Source organism: Neodiprion pinetum, chromosome 7 (assembly GCF_021155775.2).
Source record: "Neodiprion pinetum isolate iyNeoPine1 chromosome 7, iyNeoPine1.2, whole genome shotgun sequence".
Classification (NCBI taxonomy): Eukaryota; Metazoa; Arthropoda; class Insecta; order Hymenoptera; family Diprionidae; genus Neodiprion; species Neodiprion pinetum.
This window is the reverse complement of record NC_060238.1, coordinates 15897146-15918607: the sequence shown is the minus strand read 5'-3', so window position 1 is coordinate 15918607 and position 21462 is coordinate 15897146. Positions and strand designations below refer to the sequence as shown.

Sequence of the window (21462 nt, the reverse complement as noted above, 5' to 3'; positions counted from 1 at the left end):
TCATTTTCGAAATGTTCAGAATCGAAAACAGTTTGCGAGTAAACATGAATACAATTTTTCAAAACATGCAATAAGAAAATGTCAAAAACAAGTCTGTTGAACTTATTCTTATTTCGTATGTCAAATAAATACGTGTCCACGATCTAGTCTAGTCGATATGCTCAAAATGGTCTAAAATAGAGATACTGCTCTTAAAATGATGTGTGAAAGCTCATTGGATTCGGAATGACGCCTAGACAAATGTACTAAAAAATTTTATCAGCACATAAAAAATTGCAAAAGTTATAAACAATTAGAAATGAAAAAAACGTCATTTCGTTTTTCGCCAATATCTCGTAGACTATTCATACTTCTGAAATTTCAAAATAAGATTCTTAAAGAGGAGGAAATTTCCAATAAAAAACTAAATAACAAAATATTGTTGAGTATGTATATAAGAAAGCCTCCACGAAGCGAAATATTTTTGCGACAATTATTTAAACATTTTTTTTTCATTTACAATGAACACGGAAATTGGAAAAAATTTTGTTACTTAACAATCGTTTAACGTGTTGAAAAATTAACTTTAAGTAAAATTTCCAACGAGGATAAATTTTTTGAAGTGTTCAAAATACACCATAATTTTTTCAAATTTTCAAAAAATATTCAATACCTTAAAAAAATTAATCAACGTGTCGTACTCGCTTTTGACGCTGCGGGCGTGACCTAAAAACGAAGCGCGGAGACCCATTTTCAGCGTTAAATTAAAATTATAAATAATGGAGATAGAGTTCCGGAAGCTAGAAGTTTTTTATTGGAAATCTCCTCCTCTTTAAGAATCTTTTTTTAAAATTTCAGAAATATGAATAGTCTATGAGATATTGGTGAGAAACGAAATGCCTTTTTTTTTCATCTTTAATTGTTTATCACTTTTGCGATTTTTTATGTGCTCATAAACTTTTTTAGCACATTTGTATAGGCGACATTCCGAATCCAATGAGCTATCGCACATAATTTTAAGAGCAATATCTCTATTTTAGACCATTTTGAGCTTATCGACTAGACTAATATAGGTATAGTGCCAGCTAAAGGTTGAATAGGGGCTATTCCGCGTCAACCGGATCAGTCATCTCTCAGATATTTTTTTAATTTGGCATGTGGATTGTGTAGGGGGAGTTAGATTTTTGTGCCAAAGCGCGAATCTCATAATGCAAAATTCCATTTTTTATTAACAATCACAAATTAGACTCCCATTTTTTTCAAAAATTCATAACTTCGGCAAAAAATTAGATACAATATTTTTTTTTTCAAATCACGCGGAAAGCTCCATAGAATTTAAAAAAAAAATACGAAAAGGTAAAAAAAAGTTTTTATCAATTGTTTATTTAACAATTAATTTTTTAAAGATTTTTAAAACAGTGACTGAGAAGACCAAAAAATTTTTTTAAAATTCTGACATGTTCCTTAAACTGTACTACAACCTGTGAATTAATTCCAGAGGGGTGTTTTTCTTCGTTTTCGAGTAAAAAATCATTAAAGGTATCGATGCGCATGAAATTGCGGCGCGCCGAGTCTCAACGTAATGACTCAACTACCCCGCGGTGGCGTCGCAGCGTTATTTTAGAGTCATTTTCATGATGTAGGACATGATTGAAGAATCTGAAAAAAATACTCTGCCTTCACAAGGCCTGCTCAAAGCGATAAGTGAAGTTTCAAGAATGTGTTTTTCACCGTTTTTTTATTACAGAGATTCAAAATCTGTTATGACGCATTATGATTCACGCATGAATTACGGATACAGGTCAAGGGTTGTTCCAGGATATGGAATACCTGCACCTGTGCATGCGACACCTAAATCCTTTATTACCCAGGTAATTCGGGTCACCACCTCGATTCCGCGAAGGGGTCATTTGGTCATTCTATTCTTCAATCAGTTGAAGACACGTCACCAAATGTCAAATAATAGAATTCAGGCAAATAGATTCACTAAAATCAGGTACATTTAATTGCACCTGCATTATGTTAGCCCCATTGGTGGAATTCAACCAATCAGAAGGGTTGTTGGGTGGGTGAAGCACTATTTTGAACGAATATAAATTTCGAGCATTTCAAAATGCATAACATTCAATCGAATACCAGTGTATCGATCAGTGCAATATATCGTCTCATTCTTCACACAAGTAATTCATATCTGAAAGCAATGTCTACAATAGTTGTGAAACGGTGCTGTAATTCTTTCCAAAGGGTTGGCCATAATTGGGTGTGAAATTTGGTAGAGTCAGTGACACCAGCATTACGGAAAAAGTTTCCGGACCTAGGAGAATGTGTGTGCATGGATTGTCGAATAAAATTGTACAAATGCAACACAATTACTCCATCTGATAAAAACGAGGTGATTGATATGAATCATAATTATGCGAGTGGTGACGATCTTGATTCACCTTCACAAATTAGCGAACAGAGCAGTGTGAAAATGTTTCTTGAGAATGATATCGGGCAAGAATTGTTGTGTGATATGAATGAATTGTTTATCAACGCGAATTGTGTCGCGGACAAAATTAAATATCTCACAATGACTCGTCGTAGTTGGTCCATCAGAGAATTGGAGTTACAATTTGATTGTTCATATAGAATGGCTCGTAAAGCTAAAATATTGCAAAGTGAGCGTGGATTTGGATCCTCCCCAGATCCAAGACCATCTCGCACTCTTTGTGATGATGTTATCTCTCATGTAGTGGAATTTTACTGTTCTGATGAGATAAGTCGGATCATGCCTGGTCAGAAATATTTTGTCAATCTTCGCGATGTGGATGGTTCAAAACATCAGGTTCAAAAACGACTTGCTTGTGTGATCTGAAGGAAGCTTACGCCGCGTTCAAGCAACAGCATCCGAATGATGAAATTGGTTTCACAAAATTCGCGGAACTCCGCCCAAAGCAGTGTATTTTAGCTGGACCAACAGGAACACATACAGTTTGTTTTTGCAAAATACACCAGAATGTGAAACTTATGTTGATGGCGGTTAGCTCAATTTGTCAGACATTCAAAAGAACGTACCACGATTTGATAAAACAGATATCGTGTGACTCTCCCAATCCTTTGTGCTATCTCGGTGATTGTAGCAGTTGTCCAAGTTTTGATATGGTTACACATGAAATGGAAAGTTTATTCGACGATAATTTCGTAGAAAGTATCAGCTACAAACGGTGGACTCATACGGATCGATCTGTTTTAGAAACGATCACGCAAGAAACGGAAACGTTCCTCGAGACACTAAAGGAACAGACGACAGCCCTCAAGAAACATGATTTCATCGCTAAACAGCAAAGTGCATATTTGAAAGACAGAAAAAGTCGTCTACAACCAGGGGAGTTCTTAGTTTTGGCTGACTTTGCTGAAAACTATGCATTTGTTGTTCAAGATGAAATTCAAAGCTTCCAATGGAATAACAATCAAGCTACCATCCATCCTTTTGTTGTGTATTATGTTGAAAATGAGGACTTAAAGCGTAAGAGCTTCGTTATTATCTCAGAAAATCTACAACATAATACAGTCGCGGTCCAACTGTTTCAGAAGAAACTAATCAGCAGGCTTTTTGAGTTCTTCGGTAGTGAAGTCATCAAGAAAATGATTTATTTTACTGACGGTGCTAGTGCACAATATAAAAATAAAAGTAACTTCATTAATTTGACTCATCATTTTGACGACTTTAATGTCGAGGCTGAATGGCATTTCTTTGCAACGTCACATGGAAAAAGTCCATGTGATGGCATTGGTGGAACTGTGAAAAGATTTGCTGCACGTGCAAGCCTACAACGGCCTAATATTTAAACCAATATATTTAAACCAGCAATTTACATCATATACATACTTGACTTAAGACTAATAGTCCCAAGGACAATAATATATACCCTGCAGAGACATTTAGCATATCTGTGCGCAGGACTGGCGAAAGTAGATGTAGAAAAAAATAACAAAATAGTTATTTAAGATATAACTAAGAAAGTTTATCAATAATAATATAATAAAATATAATGTGAATATAAAATAAAATGATCATTTTTGTTGTAGTTTTTCGGTGCTTGAGTAGTTTCTTTGTGATATTTGGTAGCTCTTTATTTGCCTCTTTATATTTTTTTTACTACATTCTAATATTTTCAGCTCATGCGTGAGTCTGTTATAGCTCTTTATTCCCTGAATCACATGATTTTTAAAGCCTATGGTTTTGGAGGTCTTTGGTATAGCAATGGTTTTGTTTCTAGTATTGCTTCCCGATTGGGTGTATTTGGTTTTCAAGTCGTCATAATGATATAGCAGTGACTCCAATGTGTAAGTCTCGCGGATGTTTAGAGGTTCGTGCAATTATCTTCCATAGTCTGTGCTGGACCCTCTCAAGAGAGTCCATTACATTTCCGTATGCTCCACCCCATGCTATTATACCGTAGTGAGCTACACTTCCAAAAAGTGCATGGTACATCATTACCAGAATTTTTTTATGAGCGAAATGCGATAGTCTCCAGAAAACGTAGAGCAAATATCTGGGTTTTTTAATAATGTGGTCTATTTGAAAATTCCACCTGAGATGACTATCAAAGATAACTCCTAAGTACTTTGTACTCTGTACTCTCTTTATTTCCATACCGTTAATGGTAATTGTGAACTCTGTCGGAATGCTGACTTGATAAGCCCCAAAAGGGATGAACACAGTTTTTTCTACATTTAAAGTTAATTTGTTATGTTTGAGCCAGTCTCCAATTTTATCTAAATAATTCACCATTTTGAGTCTTGCTTGCTCCCAAGTTGAGTCGGTGCTAATTATCGAAGTATCATCAGCAAAAGAAACAATACACCCTTGTGGCAATTCATCGAAAATATCATTTATGTATATAACAAAAAGCAGTGGCCCTAAAATTGAACCTTGCGGCACTCCCATTTCAACCTTTGTTTCTTTGCTTTTGGTGCTATTTAAATTTACAACCTGCGTTCTATCTGTCAGATAGCTTTTGATAATGTCCAATGCCTTTCCCCTAATACCGTATCTGTATAATTTCCTGAACAAAATTTCAAAGTTTACGGTGTCGAAAGCCTTTGCCAAATCCAGGAAAGTGACAATGGTGGCATTCGTTTTGTCTATATTTTGATAGTGTATTTGTGACGAAAGCCAGCGCATTTTTTGTGCCCTTGCCTTGTCTAAAACCGTATTGCATGCTAGCGATCAATTCATTTTCCTTGATGAAGTTGGAAAGTCTTTTGTGCAGCAACTTTTCGAAAACCTTGGCAATATTAGACAGAAGTGAGATTGGTCTATAGTTTTGCACAAGATGTTTATCCCCAGCCTTATGTATGGGGATGATTTCAGCTTTTTTGAGTGCTTTCGGCCAGACAGAATGCAGGATACACAAGTTAAAAATGTGCTCTAGCGGTTGGCTTATGAACCAGGATATGTGTTGCAAAACAGTAATTTTTATGCAATCTACGCCCCCAGCCTTAGGCTTCAGGGCATGGATGGTGTTGAAAATTTCTCCACAACTTGTGGGTTTTATATAAGCTGTTTTCGAGTTGTATTTAGGCATTCTGATCTGATTTTCTGGTGCTACTATTTTTTTTGCAAGGGATGTTCCCACCGTACTGAAAAAATTGTTGAAACTATTTGCCATTTCTTTTTCTGACCCTACTTTTACCCCATTTACATTCAAAAAATCAATATTATTCTTTCGTTTCTTACTGCCATTTATTTTTGCATTGATGAATTTCCATAGTTTTTTATTGTCCCCCAATTTAGCGTACAGCTCTTGGTTGTCGTGAGAGTTCTTAGCAGTTTGTATAATTTTTTTCAACCTTTTTTCATAATTTGTATATTGTAATTTCAAATCTATATTCTCTGGTTCGTCTTTCCATAATTTATATAGTTTCATTTTGTTTTGAGTAGATTGTATTATTGCTGGAGTGATCCAACTTTTTCTAGGATTTAGTTTATTTCCCTTTTTTTTAAAACTAGATTCTCGAATGACTGTTTGAATTAACGAAATCAAATGGTTAGTAGCCATATTTGGATCAGGGATGTTCATTATTTCACGCCAATCTGTCTTTTCACAAGTGAGTTTCAACTTTTTATAGTTAGTATATTCAGTTTCCCTGCTTTCTTCCTGAACTTCCTCGTTCCCGAGTTGCAAGAGCAGAGGATAGTGGTCTGGGTATGGGGTAGTTAGTTTTAGAGATCTCATGAACGTTTTTTCGGTTTTGACGAAAATATTATCAATACATGACCCCTTATTTGGATCACATCTACTGGGCTTTGTTATTTTGTTGAAGCATGGCGTATACCCATTTCCTAAGTAATTGTTGAGGTAATTTTCTGTGTCTATGTCATCCAATTTTAGAATGTCGATATTAAAATCACCTAGGATTATGTAATTTTTATTTTTTGCATGCATTTTTAAAAATTGTTTCATTACATTAACGAAAAAACTTTTGTCACAGTCGTGACATCTATATATACCCGATACCTTGAGCTTTCTTTTTTTCACTACTATTGTAGTTGTTATTATTTTTAAATTTCCAAACACTTCTACCATACTTTCCTGCTGTAGCTCTGTTTTTACGTACATAACCACTCCATCTGACTTGTTTATCAGACCATAGTTATAGTACAAGTTATACCCTTTCAGGTTATTACTATCAATATGTGGTAAATTCCAAGACTCCGTGCAAACTATTATATCAGGCTTGGTTTTGACACTCTCAACAAAAGTCTCTAATAGTTCTAAATTGCATTTCAAGCTTCTTACGTTCAATAATAAAAATATGATGTTATTTTTATTTCTAAGGCATTTGTTGAGTGTGTATTAATCAGGAATTTCTTCTTCTAATGTTGTGCCTGTGTATTCTTCACCATTCGTTTCATCTTCTGTTGTGTGATAGTCCCCGCCGGGGACAAAATTTCCTTCTGCTACGCTACTTCTGATATTTACGTTGCCCGCGCCTTCTGGTGACGTATCACTGCTGGTGAAGCTGCTTGGCTCGCCCTCTTGTGTTTGTCTGGTCCTATGTTGTCGATATATCTCGGAATGTCGGGTTTAGTTGGGTAATCTGTGGTTCCAATATACTTCGAGATCTTATATCTCAAATATTCGCATTTACTAGTGTCTGTCGCCATGTGGTTGACGTCACAATGTTTTGAGTATTTAAAGTTCCCGTAAATACAGTTCGTACACTTCACAGTTTCCTGGTCGCATGCGCTAAATGTATGGTTTCCTGCACATTTCAAGTAAACTTCAAGTTCGCATTTTTTCCAGCTATGTCCGTACCTTCCGCATTTTATGCACGGTTTCATGTTGAGATCATCATAAGCCCTACAGCACTGGTGTCCCACATAGATCTTGTAATTGTTCTTCCTGATGAGAGTGTAGATTTCAGCCGTAACCTCAATTATTGCCGCTTTCTGCGTGTTTTCTGTTTTGTATGTGTCCAGAACAGTGCATTTTGTTTCAAGCGTACTAAAATTCCTCTCGTTGATGTCAAATTCTAGATCTTCCTTGTTCATGTAATTTTCGATACCCACCAGTTTCATTCTTGGGTTTTTTAGCTTGTCTTGTTCAATTTCGAAGTTTGTTCCAATTTTTTCTATCAAAATATCTTGCATTTCTTGTGTATGCTTTTTAAATTGGCATTTAATAATGGTAGTGCCGTCTTTTTTATTGAAAACTCGTTTCACTGGTAAGGCTGTTTCTTCACAAATAGTTTGAACAACTGTGTCGTAGGTTTGTCCATTCTCGTCTGATTGTTTGGCTTTTACTATGATGTCAGATACTTGTTGATTTATGCTTGTTTTTTCAATGAGTATGCTTGCGTATGATTTTCCTGCTTTTTCTGTGTTTACTTCTTTCAATTCTTTCAGGAGTTTGCATTTTTCCTGTAACTCACAGTTCAACTGTTTCAGGAGAGCATTTTCATTTTTGAGAGCATATATCACGCCCTCGTCTTCTCCGAGGAGAGTTTTGTCATGCTTGCTAGTCTCACCTTTTGAAAGGTTACTGGAGATGTTTTCAAGCATTTCATCCTGTAGTTTCTTTTTCTCATGTAGTTTCACTTGCGCGATAATTGTTTTTGCATTTTCATTCAATGTTTTCTCACTCACTTTTGAGGTTAGATTCACATGTGCATGTTTCGAGCAGATTATTAAAAACTTCCCGACATGTCTTGTTTTTTCATCGTATTCAGAAATGTGATATGCATCTTCACAAATCACACAGATCACTATTTGATTTTTAACGCGTGGGTGGCAAATTAAATAATCCGATTTATCAGGCGGTTTCTTAATTTGATGCGCCATGAGCGCCATATTGTTTGCGTTTTAACATAAAAATTAATTCTATTCTCACATATTAGATTTGCGATCTCGAATTTTGAAGATATCTCAAATCTGACCCCATTTTTGAAATCAATGACTTCGAAAACCTTAACATATCCAGTTTCAAGGGATTTGACTGAAAGAAAAAATGTATACTTAAAAGGGTGAAGCGACGGATGCAAAATTCTCCTCGTTGGCCGCTTTTGGGAAGACGGTTATCATGATGAATATCATATTTTGATTCCAAGGCAATTATTCGAATAGAGTGTGAGTGCATTGAAAAATATCACATTTGACTTCTGCAGCAACAGCGAACATGAAGAACATGAAAAATTATTGAAGCCGCGATTGAACCAAGCAATAACGGTCGAAGGCACTCGACGATTCCATTCATTTTTACCTCTGTCGATAAAAACTGTAGAATGTAGGGTTTACTCTTCCTCTGATGAGTCATTCACCCGTAAATCTATGCGCTAAGATAGCCATGTAAGTTATGACGAAAACTTTTGCTCACATTTCTAAGTTTAATGCCCAGTTTGATCAAAGATTAATAGATTGTATCCATAGAAGAAGCGATTTATTTGTATGAAATATATAATTGTAAGTGCGTTCATTTCGCAGCTTCCACATATCTTCGGGGGTGATTATAAGTACTTAAATAAGTAGCAAGTTATGTAATTATTATCATTTATGTGCACTCTCATGGTGTGTAACCGTTATTTTGAATCTCTGTAATAAAAAAACGGTGAAAAACACATTCTTGAAACTTCACTTATCGCTTTGAGCAGGCCTTGTGAAGGTACAGTATTTTTTTCAGATTCTTCAATCATGTCCTACATCGTGAAAATGATTCTAAAATAACGCTGCGACGCCACCGCGGGGTAGCGGTGGACGGCAACTGGCCGCCCGCCATTACGTAGAGATTCGGCGCGCCGCAATTTCATGCGCATCGACACCTTTAATGATTTTTTACTCGAAAACGAAGAAAAACACCCCTCTGGAATTAATTCACAGGTTGTAGTACAGTTTAAGGAACATGTCAGAATTTTAAAAAAATTTTTTGGTCTTCTCAGTCACTGTTTTAAAAATCTTTGAAAAATTAATTGTTAAATAAACAATTGATAAAAACTTTTTTTTACCTTTTCGTATTTTTTTTTTAAATTCTATGGAGCTTCCCCCGTAATTTGAAAAAAAAATATTGTATCTAATTTTTTGCCGAAGTTATGAATTTTTGAAAAAAATGGGAATCTAATTTGTTATTGTTAATAAAAAATCAAATTTTGCATTATGAGATTCGCGCTTTGGCAAAAAAATCTAACTCCCTCTACACAATCCACATGCCAAATTAAAAAAATATCTGAGAGATGACCGATCCGGTTGACGCGGAGTAGCCCATAGTTCATGGAAAAACATAACTTTTTTCAATCTTCCATAATAAAAGAAAAACCATTTCCGAAACGAGTAAGTTAAAAAATCTTAAAAAATTTACAGAGAGTACCTTTAAGAAGTACTACTATGTAACCAATTGTGGAACAGATCCGAGAGAGTAAAAAAAAGTAGCTGATTGTGAGTTGGCGGAGAACACCTCACATATGCCTTGCGTCGTATACTCACAATCAGTATGTTATTTCATTGTCCAACCCATATTGATGTAAGGAATCAAAATATTAAACGCGTGAACACTGCTTTAATGTTCTGATGAAGTGACCATGATAAGCTTTGCTAACGAGGACCTAATAGACGTGAGTCTGTATTAAAATACATGCAAACGTTTATGATGTTACTGTTATATCTGTTCTAGGTAATAGAATATGTAAGTGGTTTAAGAAGCCAATCGATCACAGTTATGTACAACTGATACGTCATTCCTTTGCCACGCGGAGTTTAAGGGCGTTGCCTATGCCTCGAAGAGCGCGCGCGAACAGAGACTCACGATTTCCCTTCTCATTTCCTCATTTTTGAAGATAATCAGGTTCTTAGGGGGTCATTTTGAAGATAAAGAATAGATCTGTGTCGCCTATTTTGCCGAATTTTCGATTTCGCTTTCAGATTTGCGAAAAACGTACTTGAAATTACGTTATCTTTGAAGTGAGACACAGCGGACAGTGAATTTTTTTTTGAAATTCGGCAAAACAGGCGACACAGATCTATTCTTTATCTTCAAAATGACTCCCTAAGAACCTAATTATCTTCAAAAATGAGGAAATGAGAAGGAAAATCACGAAGCATAAAACAGCAAATTTTTCGCGCAAAAGGCGGGCGGCTGCTAGCGCCACGACCGCGTTGGCTGGCGACCATGCGAATTACAGGCGAGGAGAGTAGACTCAAACCCCCCCACTACAATTCCCCTCCTTCGAATCCTCGTCGCTCGGCACGTGGATACTGTTCCGCGCTTTTATTTTTGCTTGTGTTTTTCTACCGTGTTTTTTATTATTTCGAGTCAGTATTTATTCCCGCGATGGCTGAGAAGAAAAGGAACCTGTCTTTGAAGAAGGAGAAACGACCCGGCATAAAGATTTTGGCAAATTTCAGGAAAAAATTAGGTAAATCAAATTATTCACATGATTGATGTCGCATCCTCTCCGACTTCGAGATTCAAACACTTGAGTACGAACAATCGCAGGGCTTTAATCTAATTGTAAGAAGGTACTTTCAAGAGCCGATATTGCTGTTCATAATAGCAATATAAATTCATTCCCAAGTTTTTTATACATACGAAAATATAAACTAGAATGCATTGTGACGTGTGGTACTAGCCCGGTTTGCATTAGTCGCTAAAATATGTCATCAATTTGTTACGTGTTCAGGTTAAATGATCGAAATCACTATTCGGCAATTTGTATTAGTGTTTACACTTTGTCGATCATAAGGAATATTCTCATCACTTATTGTGACTACCTAAGTATCCAAGGTAAAATTACAAGGTATCTGGCAGAATTTTCCATACAAAGTAAATACGGCGCGTACGTATTAGGCCACTAAAATATGCGTGTTTTGTTTTTAGAAATAAACTTGTCGTAATTCTGGGGTAATCATACATTACCTACAAAAGAGCCACCTACAAAACTGTTATCAAATCAGATACTCCTGCCAAGTATAATTTATTTAGAAACTAATGATGATTTTGGTATACTATAACTAATGATGACAAAAAAAAAATTGAAATCAAAATTGAAATTCAAAGAAAAAAAAACAAAAATTTTGATTAAAAAAAAAAAATTGGAGTACGTGGTACTTGGCGGGCCCATGTTTATATTGCCATTACAACATTGATATAGCTCGACTTGTATTTTCTTGTGCTTGTTTTAAAAAGGCCCGCCATGTACCACTACGTCTAATTTTTTTTTTTTTTCAATAAATACAGAATTAATTTTAATATTGAGGAAAAGCCAAGTTAGAGCTTTCTCATAATTACATGTATCAGGTCCAAGATCTTCTACATATTACGAATAGGAAGTGGTGGTATTTTATAGTTTGGACGCCAAAGGGATTGATTTTTGATAAAATAAAACGTGACGATAAATTCTGGACCGAAAAAATGGAGAATAAATTAGCAGATTTCTTTCGCTTTTGTTTGTTACCCGAGATCGTAGATTCTAGACGCGCCCGACAACTCTCAATCCGCGAACCCCCTCAAATCATCGAAGCCCAGATAAGGCCGCGCGTAAGAAACAGTAAATTCACGACCGACAGACGACAAAAAACTGTAATATAAATATCTGTACATATGTACATAAATATAATAGCTTTGTATATAGTTTACGTGCAATATTTCTGTGATTTATGTTTAGTTGGTTATGTGTATTACTGTGCCAAAAATTTGCTAGTCATATCGTTATAATTATATATCTGATTATTCATTCCAGGAATACTTTCTGCAGTCTGACCAAACTGCGTGTATACCTATATATTATGTAAATATTCTATAGCCTGTTTTTTCATTACTATCTGTGACCTGCACTCGTGACGTACTACTTTCCATAGTTTGCGCTTCCTATAGAATTTATTTAGCCATATAATGTATACAATGCTCGATGCCTTGTTATGATATCAATTTTCTCTATCAAGATTACTGTAATGTTTCACTTAGACTGTTTCAATTTAATTTCTATGAGATCCTTTTCATACAGATTTCGTGATTATGTTTATTAAGTTTAAACGAGTTTAATTTTACTTTTACCATTTTATATTATTTTTTATCATTTTGAATTTGTTTGGTGCAAACCCGATCATGGTTGGGAGGTACGGACGGGTTAGGTGGGTCTCTGTTTGATAGCGACCTCCACGTGGTGAGACCTGGGAGATTGATGATATTTTCGTTGTTATATCATGAATTTGCTAACAATTATTCTTGCAATTTTCAATTTAAAATGACCTGTGACGACGTCTGGCCGGTATTCATAAATAGTTACGTATTATTTTCGAGACTGTATTAGGAACAGCTCTCAGCCGATCAAGCTATGCTTTGAGCTGGCTCAAGACAGTCCTGCAAATCGAACCTGACTATGAATACCGGCTATTAGACTATTACCAGTCACGTGATCGCATTGCGTAGAAATACGGACGCCGGTGTATATAATTTTCGTTCAAATATTAAGAATATATATCTATATCAACATACGTATAAGGAATTCTACGTCACGTGAATCAAAAAATGACCTCGTATTTTTTCAATCTATTCATACTTTTTTTCACACGAAATAAAGGTACAAAGAATCGATACGCATTTTGGTGTTCGTCCGAATTATGTTTGTTTTCGAAAGTTACAAGACAATCATTCAATTTTGATGCAAAAGGAGCGCGCATACATCCGGTTCTATTCCACGTAAAGACATCATTTACAGTGCACTCGGGAGGTAAACGAATAAGCTTCTATAAAAAAAATGCAATGTTGAACATTATTGAAAATCCCAATTTTTATAAACAATTCAAATGTTTGACGATTTTTACCTCATTAATGACAAGTTTTCGAATTATAAAAAAAAAAGTTTCGTGTTCCTTATTAAATTCTGTATTACTAGTAAGTTTTTCAAGTGGAATCTGAAAGGAGTCTACTTTTTTTTCTATTATTCATCAGGTGCTGCGTCGTGCCAAGCGCGGCATACTGGGCTGTTTAAAAGTATTTGAAACCGAATGCCTGTGAGGGCTGGTGGAGGCTAACCCGCGTCACCCGCCCCACTTCGGCGACAGCTCGGCTGCTCCGTCTCACTCGTTTCTTTACTCTCTCTCTCGCCACGGTTAACGTGGGAAGCGGAGTAGCCCGCGCTTTCCAGCTAGGCAACGCCCTTAATGTGAAAAAATACGTGCGCCAGATCCGTGAAGGTAAATCTCACAAAATAGGAAATCAATATAAGATGATTTTCCTTATAGTAACTTTATCGGCAATAAAATTCTTTTCTTTACAAAACCTGGTATCGTTTTGGTATAGTCTTAAGATATACGAGAAAATAACTTAATGTTTGTCATTTCATATGGCTCTGTTTGTGGTGTAAGACTATTGGAGTCTTTAAGGCTCACGTTCAAAAGTATTAAAGCTTTTTGGTGATCACCCTGTGGTCACCTATACAAAAAACTACTGTGCTTTCGCATTGATTAATAACAAAGCGTTGGAATATTAATATTGAGACATTTATGTTTCTCCTAATGGTTACATAACATGAAATTTTTGCCGAGATGGACTATACTTCAGGCAGGTAACGGAGGGGCATACGCACAGCTCATGCTTTTGCTCTGTTTTCTGCGCGACCCTTTGCGCTTAACTCCATGTTGTTGTGGAAGTAACTTAAATAGCGGATGCCAACCCTGGTAAAATAGTCAAGTTTCTAGAACAGTCAGTAGTTAAATACCCCAGATTTCAGGGTGGTGAAACACTAATATCGCTTGACCGTTATGAGATTGTATAACATTATATATAATTATATAAAAAAAAATTTACTCGAGTTGTTATATGAATTCATCGTACAGCAAGAATTATTTTGGAATAGTACTCATTTCATTTTTTTTGGATCGTTGATTACGTTTCGAACGTCGAATTCAGACAATTCGGTATGAAAAGTTCTAATTCTTGAAATTCGATGTGAAATTCGTAATCAGCAACCCAAAAAACCCAAGAGCACCAAGTTTCATCCAAATCGAGTGATGATTAGATTCTGGTCCAACATATTGGATCCGCCATTTTTAATTTTGAAATTTAGAGTTTGGATTAGTAATCAGCGACCTCGAAAACTTCTGAATACCGAGCTTCATTCAAATCGAGTAACTTCTTAAACTTTGGTCCACCATATTAAATCCATCATTATGAATTTTAAAATTATAACTCCAGATGCCTAATTACACCCTCGAAAACACACGTGAATAGATTTTCAGGTTTTTTCCCGTAATTAAAATGAGATATAGGAATATGTCCTCAAATTTGACGTTTCAGCCCATTGTGTGCTGTCGTGCGCGCTGTAAACGCGAAAGTATAAATATATATGAGAATGTACAGATATCACTCGCAAAGTTTGTGTTTTGCATGTGGGACGCATATTAAACCTTTTATTTGCTATCAATAAACAAAAAAACTCCGAACTTTGATTAACAAAACATTTAAAAAGAGATTGAGAATACTCAATTTGGAAAAGACACGTCAATGCAATCAGATTCTCTAACGAGAGAATCCTAAAGAGAGACAGATCCTCTTCTTGTTGTAATACCAACTCTTCAGAACAAAAGAAGAAAGCAATGTCAACTCCGTTCATTCGTCATCGACAAATATATATGTTTATCTCATCAAAATAGAAAATAGGGGACGGCACTGATTCCTCTTCCCACCCTTCCCTAACTTCACACTCATCGGAAATCGCCTACTTTCCGCACTCTTAACACATTATACTCTTTTATTGACATTCAAGATTACTTTTGACTTTATGATCACTACTAACCTGTACATCCTACCACAGTGAAAGTTATAACACTTGAGACTGAGCAGCCTGTCGGTGCAAAAAGCACTTGATATTACGATTCCCCGATTTTTGTACACATATCACAGTGTATTTCTATCAACCGCACATAAATATTCTGCAAAAAGCAGTTTCGTTCGAATATAATAACTCCGAAAACGATACTGAAAATTAACAAAAATAATTTTATGCAAAAAAAAAAAAATCAGTACCCATCCAATACACATCTAGGTATGTGATGGAGCTTGAATTTCGCTTGCATGGTTCCCATAACATCGTTGACAACAAGGTGGCCGCAATTAACATGGAAAACTGTACCCTAAAAGACCCACCTGCGGACGAGGGGTTAATGAACGGGGAAATATTCAATTCTATTTTCATTGATTTTTTTTCACCCTGTTCTAGCGCTCACAATTAGAAAATTTTCAAGAAGTAAAATATTGTCGTTCAGTGACAGGAGAGCTACATAAAAAAAAAGTAGGAGTCTTTTTTTGAGAAAGCGAAAGAAATTTTTTTGAATGTGTCAAATTTTCTTAAATACTTTAATCCTTTCCGAAAAATCTGATTTTTATTTACAGTTGTGCTACGTTTCCTGACAATATCTCGTGAATGAATGAATATTTTTAATTGAAAAAGTACTGAAATCTTACTAATGTATGAGCACATAACATATGTAAATGAGGTTATTTGAGGTTATTTGAGGTTAAATGAGGCAATTTTCGAATGGTTATAAAGTTATGGCTTTTGAAAACAGTATTTTTGGGTAAACGATCTTCTTTTTAAATTACCTATCTTTCTTTTCAGTTGAATAAAAAAAGTTATAAATTTTGGACTTGAACTGAAATTTCAGCTTCAGATAGCTGCGGTTTCGTTGATATTTTTTTTTTTTCGTACTGCATCAAAAAAGATAAACTATCCAAGAATACGGTCTTCGAATTTAAACTAAGTTGGCTAAACCGTTTTTGTGATATCTTGGGCACCGAAAAACATTTTATGGAGTAAAATAGTTAACCAGTTATTTTCAGTAACAGTACTTTATATTAATTCATTCTAATAAAAAAAAAATATGTAAGTGAAGCTCAGTCTGCGTAAAGTTGAATAAAACAAACCCGAATCGATTGGTTGATGAAATATAAATTTTAGAAAATCACCGACGATTACAGGTATCTGTTCGTCAATAGCGTATTGTTCAGAGTATAAGCTGATCTCGCATGTAAGACAACCCTTAATTCGGAGACAGTATTTCAGTGTTTTTCTTAATTACGCACATATAGTCGGGGAGCCGACTGCACCATATCTTCCCTCATCGAACATACGGTCAAAATGCATATGAATCGATATAGTGGTCAATAGGGTGCCAGACTTTATAGACAATGGATCCTGTCCGGAGTGTCAAAAAAATGTCACTTCCGGTCAGTTTTTTCGAGGTTATCTTTCCTCATCGAACATATGATTGAAACTAGTACCAATCGATAGGGGAGGTCGAATACTTGAAGAAAAAACCGGGGTGCCAACCCCCACCCTGTCAGGGGGGAGCGGCAGCCACCCCTAAGTGTAGGCTTTTTTGGTCCTTAACTTCCCTCATCGAACATACGAGTTTTTTTTTTTTTTTAATTGAAGGTTGAACCTCCCCGAACCTGAAAAATCCGGGGTGCCACCCCCCACCCTGTCCGGAAGGGCGGCAGCCACCCCCAAAAGTCGAACGACTTTACTTACGACTACACTTAGGGGTGGCTGCCGCCCCCCCGGACAGGGTGGAGGTTGGCACCCCGGTTTTTTCTCCAAGTACTCGTCCTCCCCTATCGATTGGTACTAGTTTCAATCGTATGTTCGATGAGGGAAGATAACCTCCACAAAACTGACCGGAAGTGACATTTTTTTGACACTCCGGACAGGATCAATTCTCTATAAAGCCTGGCACCCTATTGACCACTATATTCCCCATCGATTCATATGCATTTTGGCCGTATGTTCGATGAGGGAGGATATGGTGCGGTCGGCTCCTGGACTAATAAAACGGGGTCGCGTATAAGAAGAAAATAGTGTCGGCAGGTGCTCTCAACGACTAAAAACCTCGGCTTATACTCGGAGGAAAACGGTATATTCCCTTAAAATGGATACCTTGAAATTCGCCTTACCTTTTTTTTGAGTGGCAGCCTTTATGAGTCCCTTTTCGTGGTTTCCAACGTGCTGTACGTAACTTTCCTTATTCACCGTTTTGAATGGACACAAGTCGCAAGTATAGACACCAGCCAGCAAAGGATGTTTAGATCTTAGGTGGTTTTTATAGCTGTTGCTCTGAATCGCGGAATAAGAACAATGGGGACATTTGTAAGGTCTTACACCTGCAACAAATGAAACTTTCTTAATAAGAAGTCAAAGAAGGGTAGAGAAAAAAGAGATCAGATGATCAAGTTGATTAGTTTTTACTAATTAATGAATTTTCTGAGACCGATACATTATATTCAACTCCACAGTTTTATTGCCGGTTAAGAATCGAAAACTTTTACATTTAATTCAAAAAATATTAATAAATAAGTAGAGAAATAAATATGAACATTATAAAGAATCTATCTTAAATATTTTGCAAGCAATTAATTTAGACACGAAATGATATTTAATTTATGAAAGTTCGGGAGATAATGTGCTTCTGGTCACACAAGAATACATCAGAAAAAAACCGTAAATAATAAATATGGATAAATAATCAAATACAATAACTACCTGTGTGACGCATTATGTGTCGTCGCAATGAATTATGATCACCAGTTTTATAGTCGCAAATGTCGCAGCTGTAAGGTTTGTCGCCAGTGTGTTGACGTAAATGCATTTGAAGCATAGCTTTTCGCGCACTCGAATGTCCGCAGACATTGCAAACGTAAGGTCTCAGCTTGGAGTGAACAGCTTGCATGTGATTCTTGAGACATTTTGAATCGGCATATGTCTTACCACATAATTCGCAAGTCTTTGACGTGTACCACCTAGGTGCTTCGTTAGATTTTCTATTTAAATGCATTACGCGATGATTACGTAATTGGCTTGATTGCTTGAAACACTTGCCACATACTGGACATTCATATTCACGATTCTCACTGTGTACTCTCATGTGAGTGACAAGTTTCACCATAGTTGCACTTTTGTATGTTTCACACATTTTACATGACAGAAGGTCAATATCTGGAAACAAAGGTCCAAAGTTATTTTTTTTTTTTTAAGAAAAAAAAAAACAGCGTAACAGTTGAGATGATAATCCTGGTAACATGCGTGTAATCTGAATAACAATGGTTCAATTTTTTATGAGCACTAAAGCTGAAGAGCGTGCAATGAAGTCGACTCACCAATCTTATGCTCTTTCCACAAATGCAAGCTGCATGGTTTCCATTTAGAAAATTTGACGTCTTTACAAATATTGCATTTGAATGCATGGGCGTGCTGTGAATCCATATGGCAGTTGGCGTGTTGATGCATCAGTTCTTTGTTGCTGAACTTGTATAAGCAGCCTTGGTGCATGCATCTGGAAAAAAAATATAATGGCGTTTGGATTTACTGACAATCTAACGATGCATCAAATGGAATTTACAAGCTTTAAGACTTGTATCTTACACGAACTCTTGCACACGGAAAAAAAACTAACAGACTTACTTAACGTTTTTTTCCTTCATTTCGAGCCTTTGCATATTTTTACCAATGATTTTTCTCGAACCAAGCATTTTAGATACTTTAATGTTGTGTTTGCCATCATTATTCTCCCCACATTCGTCTGAGTAACCATTTACCAAGTAAGGTTGTTGAGGATAACTGAGAGAACCGTTGTTCACAGCTGTATCAGATCCGTCATCCATCAGTTGGTGATCCTGAATATAAAATATTTCTATCAAATCTGAAACTAGATTATTACAAATTTACAGATTTGCAAATAAATAAAGTTCACTATATAATTGACAGAATAAATTTAAATTAAACTATAACATAATTATTATGGGATGAAAAATGTACTTCAATGAAAAATTACTTGTATCATGTGATTCCGACACTCGTCAATTGTTTCAAAACAACTTGAACATTCACCACACATATAGACAAGTTTTATATCATCGTAATTTTTAAACTCATTTCGTTCCTTTTCCTACAAAATATGCAAAAATTGATATGTGTTTTTGTTTTTCAATTAAGAAAAGCTACAGCTTGTAAATGAAGAAATGTTAGTGCCTGAATAATGTGAAACACAATTTATACTTACGGTTAACCTAAAAATGTTACCAAGATAATAGTGAATTCTGAGCAATTGGAGTAGTTACAAGTATTCAAAAACAAACCCAGATAGAAAAGTTATAATTCTTACTGAAATCCATAGATGTTTTCCTTACCTGTCCTCCTGGATTTATATGTACATTTTCGAAGTGTTCTAACAACTGTATTTTATCCTGAGTGGTATACGGACATATTTTACACTTGAAAGCAGTAACAACTTCAGCAAAATCACTAGCGTTCAAACTGTCCAGTCCGATAACGAATTTTTTATCGTCAAGAACAGCGACATGGTTAGTCGAAGAATTTTGTCTGTCGCCATTATCAGCATCATCAATTTGTTCAACCAAAATATCATCTTCCCTCAAATATTCAGGCGATCTAACTGAATCCGCATTTTCATGTTCGTCTTCTTTTTCTGTTGTCACGGACTCAGCGTTGCTGGACTGATCGACATATTTATTAAAATCGAATTCCTTCAACTCTCCGTCTTGAAAGGTATAAATTTGTCGATCCAAATAGACTAGCGGAACTGAATGTTCGTCATTCTCGTAAGGGGAAACATCTGAGTACCCGTTGGCAGCCTTCTCCTGCGGCATTGAATTGGCAACACTGTTATCGTAGTTTGGTATTGCTTGTAGAAGAAATTGGGTGCCATTTATTTCACATCGTAAATACGACATATTATCCAAGTTAACTTCTTTACTCATCTCAGGTGATTTAAAATTTATGCCTCGTGGAAAATCTAAGAATAAAATAAGGGCAATTATTGTCATACATGCGTATAAGAAAGGTACGTGAATAATTTCAGATGACCTACTTCACAGACTGTATCAAGTTTCATTAAGTTCTATACCTTTTTATGCTCTTCCTAGAAAATTTGATATGTACAAATAGCTGATCATCCGTGCAGGATTTTTTCAAATAGGACTTCCGCACAATTGGTATTTTAAAGCGATATCCTGGCGCCATATTAAACTAAGGAAAGGGTGAAGAAGAAAAGATGTATAGCGTGTGAACAGAGGTCGATCGTTTTGTAGAATAAGTCAAGTGCTGCGATTAAACTACATCGTTACAAAACAAATACATTTGATTTGAGCAATTATGTGAGTTTATACGATGCAAATAACAGATACGAATGATCACTTACTTTGATCGATATTGGAAGAGCCTTTACAACGGTGACATATCATCACAATTATAATTGTACAATTAGATTGTATAAGTAACAAATACTGTTAATATCATAATAAAAGAAAATTATTCAACCACTTTGATGTATAATTCTATTTGTACAAGCGACCAAATCGTCGTCGACTTCTTGGAAGATTTTCAAAAATTAACTTGTCTCTGAGAAACAAGATAATCACACGCACTTGCGAATCACGAACATTATTATTCGTTACCATTGATAACAGGTGTTAAAACTGAAGATTTTTATGGCCGTTCATTACATTCAACGGGATAAAGCCGGCTGTTGCTCTCCAACCATTAACATGGATCCACTCAAGCCCTACGGCCACGAAGATTTGATTCGCAGTCAATCGGTTAAGATAACCTAAAAATTATTCTCTACGCAAAATTTTGCGGCACGCTCAACTGCAAAGCGTTCCTAAACTTACCGAATTCCGCTCAACAGTGGAAATTCATTGAGCAAATTTCCAGATGGTGACGTCCCTGTGTAACATCCTGTGACGTCATAAGGGTGAAATCCGGACAAATCAAGTTACTGTAACATCCGGCAGGAACGTCCGTATGTTTTATCGTCTATTATTACTGCATGTTACTTTTGTAACATCCGACCGGAACGCCCGTATGTTTTATCGACTATTATTACTGCATGTTACTTTTATCAACTAACCAAACTCGAAGTACGAGAATCTTGTAACCATAAGAAATTAAACCAACTGTCTAACTATTTGGAATATCCCTAGATGGAAATAA

The 21462-nt window shown here is 35.9% G+C and overlaps 1 protein-coding gene across 3 annotated transcripts in view; it reads right to left on the bottom strand.

The window, feature by feature from the left end:
- The window catches only part of LOC124223019 (zinc finger protein 569), a 32080-nt gene extending 10954 nt beyond the window's left edge, over positions 1 to 21126 (bottom strand). The window contains exons 1-8 of one of the 3 annotated variants that reach the window (XM_046634605.2): positions 20669 to 21126; positions 20375 to 20496; positions 19638 to 20263; positions 19283 to 19396; positions 18913 to 19124; positions 18609 to 18784; positions 17995 to 18447; positions 17409 to 17615 (exon numbers count right to left, since the gene is read on the bottom strand). In XM_046634605.2, the coding sequence (XP_046490561.1) occupies positions 17409 to 17615; positions 17995 to 18447; positions 18609 to 18784; positions 18913 to 19124; positions 19283 to 19396; positions 19638 to 20228 (1753 nt within the window). In that variant the 5' untranslated portion in view covers positions 20229 to 20263; positions 20375 to 20496; positions 20669 to 21126. The remainder of the gene's footprint in view (positions 1 to 17408; positions 17616 to 17994; positions 18448 to 18608; positions 18785 to 18912; positions 19125 to 19282; positions 19397 to 19637; positions 20264 to 20374; positions 20497 to 20668) is intronic. The other 2 variants (XM_046634606.2, XM_046634607.2) reach the window with 2 other exon arrangements.
- Between the last annotated feature and the right edge of the window lie 336 nt (positions 21127 to 21462).